Source organism: Eleginops maclovinus, chromosome 1 (genome assembly GCF_036324505.1).
Source record: "Eleginops maclovinus isolate JMC-PN-2008 ecotype Puerto Natales chromosome 1, JC_Emac_rtc_rv5, whole genome shotgun sequence".
Lineage (NCBI taxonomy): Eukaryota > Metazoa > Chordata > Actinopteri > Perciformes > Eleginopidae > Eleginops > Eleginops maclovinus.
The window spans coordinates 4,913,079-4,920,896 of record NC_086349.1 but is presented as its reverse complement, the minus strand read 5'-3'; the positions used below and the strand labels follow the sequence as shown (position 1 = coordinate 4,920,896).

At 40.2% G+C, this 7,818-nt stretch overlaps 1 protein-coding gene across 1 annotated transcript in view; it reads right to left on the bottom strand.

The window, feature by feature from the left end:
- Positions 1 to 1,908: 1,908 nt before the first annotated feature.
- usp19 (ubiquitin specific peptidase 19) overlaps positions 1,909 to 7,818 on the bottom strand; it is a 29,162-nt gene continuing 23,252 nt past the window's right edge. The window contains 4 exon segments of the mRNA XM_063887720.1: positions 1,909 to 4,750; positions 6,647 to 6,822; positions 7,308 to 7,474; positions 7,570 to 7,722. Coding sequence (XP_063743790.1) covers positions 4,466 to 4,750; positions 6,647 to 6,822; positions 7,308 to 7,474; positions 7,570 to 7,722 — 781 coding nt within the window. The 3' untranslated portion in view covers positions 1,909 to 4,465.

Genomic DNA, 7,818 nt, shown 5'->3' with positions numbered 1-7,818 from the left:
CACCATCGAAGAAGAGACAGCGCCATCTCCCGGTGAGCTGAAGTGAATTTTAAATTTTGTGTCGAACTACAGTAGAACTGTTTTATTACATACGACACTTTTAATAACATACTATATTTAGACATTTTATGGTAAAGCTTTTTGACACTACTTTAACATTCCCCTGACATCTTGATGACATTGGCCAACTATATTTTACTTGTTACAGTCTGCTAAAACTTTTTGTAAAATAACTAATCTATTACTTTTTTATGCTCTTTTCAGTACAAGCAGTGACATTTCTCTAACCCTCAAAGGTGATGACAGTTTTTGATTCTGTTTATTAATTCTGTGTAGTGAGTTCTAAAAGAAAATGTCATAAAGATCTATGGATGAATAAGAAATATTAATTGCCATGAACACACGTTTATGCAGAGATTATAAAAAAAAAACATATTTTGATTACTCATAAAGCACTGTTTATACAAACAAAGATGGCCAATTACTATCTCATGTGAATTTCTAAATATTTTAGCCCACCATATCATACAACATATATTTTAAAGACAGGTGTTTGCCACTGAATATAAAATATTCCTAGAATTGTTGTGGTTTTAGGACCATGGATAGAAATATTGAAGAAAATCATTTTTTATTCTCTCTCTACTATCAGTAATATAGTACTTTTTATTTTGATTTTGATTCATTTTCATTTGTACAACACAACTTTGACATAGAAAAATTTGGCATCATGTCCCAAACCTATGGTATGGTGAGAAGTTATCATATCCAACACAAAAAAAGAACAAACCATATAATGTAAGCTGTTCTCAAAATTGATTTTATTTATATTAACCATTTATATGTATCCACAGCAGCAATCCGAACGACCCCCACTTTTTATACATAGTCAATAACAAAGGAGAGGAGGGGTGAGACTGGACAACTCACGCTAAACTGAAATGAATTCAATGAAAAAAATCTCAGAGGAACTGATGGAGGAGGGGGGGTATTAAACAGGGGCGGGGGTTACAACCTGTTTGAACATGCAGTCATGCACCTTTCAGATTATACTGAAGCCTTAGACGATTGCATCCACAGGATCGAAAAATATCTAAACAAGTACAAAAAAAAGAAGACTACGCTACAGCAAAATACAGTCCATAAAGCGGCAAACAAGCGTGTGCCCTCCGTGTTAAAATAAAAAAAGTAGCAGGTCAGCACATTGTTTTCCTTTAAATACACGGCTACAACGCTCATTAATTTGCCCTGCCACAAACAACCTCGAAAAAAATGTTTCTACACACCTTACATGAATCTCTACTCCCCGAATGTACCCTCATATTGGACCGTGGCTTTAGCCGGGGATTACCAGGTCAGCTCCGGGTTTACAGAGAGGTTTTGTAGCTTAAAACCAGACCACAAGGTGCATTGGCGTGGAAACCTGGAGGCCGCTCCACTCGGGCTGAATTGATGTCGCAGGAATTTATAACGAGCTGCTATCTGTAGCTCAAAAATCACAGAAGTGTGTGTCACTATATACACCAAATGAATAAAATAACATAGTTTGTTATCAAAGGATATTAATGTGAGTATATCAATGACAGTTAGTTTCACAGAGGAATCCTCAGATGTTGCACCATTAGTGAGACACGGGTCCAGATGTGTCTTTAGCTTCCCTGGATTTCATTCACAATTAGTCCACCTCCTCCATGTTGCTGTAGGATGGAGCCCCGCATTCTCCGTGGGCGAAGAGTTCCGAGGGAACCTCCGGGGTCAGAGTGGGCGGCCCCTCAGGATCCAGGTCTGCCCCGAATAGTGACTGGCTAGCGGCCTGTAAAATAAACCAGCGTTTAAGATAAATGTGCTGTATAGTTTCTGGGAGCGTCTATGTGTGAAGTGATTTAAATAACATGCGTGGAGACTATAAAAAGATGCAGATTTTATTTCCATAAAAAGGAGAACAGTGATTTATATATATACATATATATTAGGACGCAGCATTTCGATGGAGGTATCTAAAAACATTATTATTTCAAATAAAGTTATCAACAATGCAGTGATTCCAAGCATACAGAGAGACCATAAAAGTTATGATTATTCCTTGCAATTATACATTTTATAGCAGACTACACCCATATAGGGCTGCAACTAACATTTATTTTCTCAATGGATTAATATGAAAATACATTCTAGATTAATGTTTGATTTTGAAAATGTCAAAAATAATAATCTTAAAATCTCTTGTTTTGTATGAAACCCAAATATATTCATTTAATTATTGAAAAGGGGGGGGGGGGGGGTCAATCAATGAGAGGCTGAAAACAGCATTTTCTTAAGTTTTGCATGAAAAAAAGCATAATTCAAATTTGAAGTGGAATTATAGTCAGAGCTCCACATGGAAACCACTGAGATTGATCATTCAGTCCATTCCAATCCAACCAATTTAACAAAAGCCCCAAATATAAATATAAATAAAAGCATTGAAAAGATTAAAAGCAGAGCAGCAAACCTGCTGTTAAACTGTCTTCGATACCATCCATTATTCCTGCTGCCGTTTATGTTGGCGACTTCACACAGATCATAGTGTGTTGAGCAGGAGTTAACCATAGAAGGACCTCTAAAAAGGTCAGCCTTGCATATATCCGAGTCAAGTATCCACGGTGCTCAGAGCTTCACTGAGCATTTAAGACAAACATGTCGCTTTACACAAGGATTTCCCTGAGACACACACAAACACACACCTGTCAGCAGCAGAGGAAAGACATCTTCCATAGACAGTTTGGAGTCTCAGGAACAGCTAAAATCTTTAATATGTTTTAACTGGTGATCATGATGCAATACAAGTATCCACAACTTTAAAGCTGTTAATAAAAACGAAGCATCTTCTGATTTGCTTTTAATTTGAAAAGAGGATAATTACTATTTAAGTAAAATAATGCAATATTTATGTTTTTGATCTCCAAAATCTGTCCATAATCAAAGTCTTTCCACAGAGTAACACGTTGAAATACATTCAGAGGTGGACGGTTTTTCTTATCACACTCCTAGTTTAACTTAGCTGTGACAACAATGCATTGTCGGTCAATTTCTCATCTTTTTATATTTAAAAAAGCAACGCATAGTTTACTACATTTCATCCTGAGAACTTAAGATCCTCACCATATGGCTTTCAAATGTATAAAAACATAAGGACCAACTAACACAAGCATTTTAATAAAAAAACAAAACATGGGAAAAAAATCTAAAAATTCAGTGAACAGGAGAAAAAATTGCAAAAAATGACCATAACAATTTAAGCACTTTAAAAAGGCAACAGCAATTGGTCACACCGAAGGTTCTCTTTGCTTCATGATTAGACATTTACATTAAAACACAGTTGCTGAGCCTCAGCAGTCTCGTGCTCACACTGCAGGAAGTAGCGACCATTTCTCTTTAGAGTGTAGTGCAACAATAGCCTGGCTAGAATGTTGTCATTGCTCGGCTAAGCACTCGATTAATTCCTGTACAACTATGGTTTCTTCTTTAAAAAATCCTATCTGAAGGTCTAAACCATCTTTCACTGCCTCGAGTTAGGATTTAATACAGCTCCATGATGTGTAGGTGATAAGGCTGTCATCTTCTGAGAACTATTTAAAATAATTTGAGTTAAACATGGGAAATGTGTCGGAAGCCAGAGTCAATAAACTGCAAAGAGGCAATGTAGTTAAGGTGTACACTCAATGTTCCAGTGCTGTGTGTTGATAGACTTATTCTACTGCAGCTTCAAAAGCAACAAGTAACCGCCTGGTTGTCAAATCAGTGGTGATGGCAAATGTAGGCGATTTAAACAATACATTCCTCAGTGAATGCTATATTGAACCTAAGAAGCCAGCACTCGGTTTTACGCTGCAAAATCAGCTGTGCTTTTGCATCCTGCCTGATAATTTGACATGACACTGATGTATTTTGAGGTAATTTTGTCTGTGCAAGAGGTCCTCCGTAGCTTTCTTGGCAAATATAGCACGCACCAAAAGCTGAGGAGTTTTCTGTTTAAGCACAACAGTTTTTATTCTAAAGAGGATATGTTGTTATCCCCTGGTCAAGAGGCACCTAAATATGGCTTAACATTTAATCAAATCTTACAATGTTATCTCTGCACGGTTTAATTAACATGATCAACTATGCTGCTGACGTTTAAAATGCTCTGCTTATAAAAAAAACTCTGCTGCTTATCAAATCAAGCGCTTCCTAAACCTGGCTCCTCTTCAACCTAACAAAAAGTGTTCCCAAAAATAAATAAAGAATTATAGCCATGATAGTGATAGCCCTATGCTTTAGTAGAATGTTAAAGGTTGATCCATGTGATGCTGTACACACACTTCAAGTTTTAGTTAGATTGAAAACTAGCTGAAGCCTGTGAAGGCAGTACTCAGTACTCCCACAAGAGGATTGGTTGGTGAAGTATCCTATCTAACCTGACATTCACACTTCTGAATGAGCCGGCTCAGGCCCAGTTGGCCCTGTACAGCAGAGGGTAGACCAGATTAAGGAACAGAGCGAACAGCGCTGCCACGGTTCCCAGAACAAAGTATCGCACACAGTCATCGTCGGGATATTCCGACATCCTCTGCCTGCGGGGTCGCCGCACCGACCCATCGCTTCTGTCCGCCTCTTCCTCATCTCTGTTCCTTGGCGCTTGTCGCCTCCGCAGTGGAGAGCGGAACAGTCCGCGGGGGCCTTCGTCAAGCCCCTCCTCTTCTTCCTCCAGTTCCCGCCATATTAGAGAGGCCTGCGATTGGCGGAAACTGGTGTCAGCTTCTCGGAAAAGGCGTTGACTAACAAATACTTTTGTTTACATTTAGGAATATTTAGCTGGTGAAACCCACAGGGACAATTTGATAGGCCTGTTTAGCAGACAGATGGTTAAATGTTTCATTTGGATTGTCTGAAGGGTTGTTTGAGGTGCTTATTATCCACAGTCAGTGTATTTTCTACAGTAGATGCAGTTTGGAGGAACTGAAAGCAGTGCTAGCAGGAAGCTAAGCAAAGTGCTGTTGTGGACAGGTACTGCTGTACAATAGATTTATAATATTTCTTATCCCTCTGCATTGCCTTCTGGCAAAATGAAATGCATTTTTACCAGTGATACATTGCTTAGCTTCCTGCTGGTACACCCGTCCTACAAACTGTCCGCGTTCGACCTCCATGTAAGGTAGGTAAATTCACTGACAAAGGATAGGTTCCTAATCCTATCTCCTTTAAGTCTGTAAGATATTCTTAAGATTTAATAGTTACACATATTTGGGTATATCAATCACACACAATCATCTTTCCTGAAGCCCTCTCCTGCCAAATCCCATGGTAGGAAAGGTATGTTTTACATGTACACACGCTACACAACATGGTACATATCAGGAAACGGTGAGGCTCAAGTTGACTTTGGACTTGAATACACTCAGACTCCTTATCCTTGTATTCTATGAGATGATATACAGTCTTAATTCATTATCAGCATCACAAGGTTACACCTGACAACCAACGTGATAAAAACACATTTGTTTCGTCAGCAAGTGGAGACAACAATAGTGAAAGAGATCATGCTCTGTGACACCACCCCCCTCTGAACTTAACAACCAGTGTAACTGTTGAATAGCACAGCCTGAGCTCTCCACTTCATCAATCAGACAGAAATCCTTACAAAAGCACTGCACTCCACTGATGCTACAAAGAATGAAACGTGTAAAGAAGCTAATGCTGCCTGACAGCTGAGCTTTGTTAAGATAAATTCAAGGACGGATTGAAGGATGGTTCCATTCTGGAGCCACAGGCTGCAGTTATTAAGCAGCTCACAACAGGAGCTCCTGTCAAGACTCGGGTCAAAGAGATAGTGGTTCCCAGAGACACTGAACACACAGACTTCTCTCAAAAGACCCGCTAAATAGAGCTAATCCCTGATTAATGGCTGACACATGTTTTCATTTACCATGAACAGTGGTTTAAAAGCTTTGGGATTGTTGTTGCATTCAAATACTTCATCTGTAAACTGCTGGTGAAGGATTTGGAAGCATTATTCAACAAAACAGGAACAATCTGATCTCTTTCAATCTTTCCAAATTAAAAAAATACATACTTTGCCTCTTGTCTGTAGTGCTGTTTATTAATTAATTAATTTCTGGTGGGACTTCCTTATTGTTGGAGCTACTAGCCATAGCAGTCTACCTTTTTTCATAGCAGCAACGTCCCTTTCCAGAAGTTCTGACATAGTTACTCAATCAAACTCAAAAAACCTTGCTGTAAGAAGTTTATCAAGGATAATCTTGAGTAACCAGGTCGTTATTTCAGAAAAAAGACAATGGTGACAAGAGAAAAGAGAAAAATGATGCAGATACAATATCTCTACGGCTGATATATCAAACACTAACTAAAACCAAAACTATTTCATTGAGAAATAGCCCTACAGGTAAGAGGTATTAAATGCATTTTTCATTTTGGGGTGGCTGTAGATTTAAGTCAAACCTCATGGGTAACTCATATGGCACTAACAAGTAAATTGAATCAGGGGCTAATCTCTCACTCAAAGGTTTAAAGACAAGATGGTGTAAAATGTGAATAAGCCAAGGGATGACATAACCTTGGCTAACACATCAATGCGTGAGCCTCTGCCTCAGTGTTGTGGCGCCCTCACCTGGCTGGCAGTGGCTCCTGCAGACGCGGGCGACTCTGCTCCTACGGGCCTGAGGAAACGTGGCGGCCTCTCCACGGGGGAGTTTCGTCGCCGGTAGAAAAGGACGTAGGCGTAACGCGTTACAACCTGGCTCTCCTCCACCATCGTCACGGTGCTGTCATCAAAGAGACGCCAGCCTATGGGACAGGGAGCACGGGTAGAAGGAGGAGAAAAAAAGGGTAGGATTAAACAATTGTCCGACCTGCTAACAATTATATCCAGGTGGGAATACGGCACAGTTCCAATCCGACCCCTACATCCTCTCCTTTCTCACTGCCACCCTTCTGAGCATTCGCCACATTCACTGCAGTTTCAAACCTAAAGGGAGTGGAAGTTATTAAAGCCTCCAACAGGAAGTCTGCATCAGTCCTGATTAACCTGCTACCTAACCTAACATTACTAGTAAACTTGAAAAAAGAAGAAACATTATAGGTTACATTTTATTTGAAATGTTTTACTTACAACCAGTGTCTACTTTAGAAAAGTTGATATATTTGTACAGCTCACAACACCAAAAAAGTAGCAGAGCTGAGAGTGAGACTACTGACAGAGTTCACTCCCTCAGAAAGTGGGAGGGTGTAGGGTTGGGTTTGGACCTGAAGCTTACTGACTGCACACTCACCAACATCACTGCGCTGGCTGTTCTTATCACTGGGCAGGCGGGCGTAGGCTGTGTAGTGACCCCCGATCATCCCTCCATAGTGGTTGATGACTGCGTACAAGTCGTAGATGGGGGGTTGTTGCATATCATCCTTCTGGCCAATACAGAACTTACTAAGGTCCAGATTCCTACAAGACAGGACGGCATGACGGAGTAAACATTTGATTCTAGACAGATGATGTGGAACAGGTGGTTGGAGTTGAACTTTTGACCGTGCGTTTACCTGACAGGGAAGTCCACCATGTCGTTGATCTTGTCCCTCCAAATGAAGCTCCTGAAGGAGAAGCGTTTGAGCTGGATGATCAGGATGTTGGGCAAACGCCACAGCAGCAGCTGCTTGGAGGCCTCTCGGTGCTGCTGGCACTTTGGACAGTACCTGCAGAACAGAGTGGATATAAATCACTGCTCTACATCGCCTCGCTCCCCAGGAAAATACAAAGTTACTGTAGGTGAGTAAATGTTAAAAGACGTC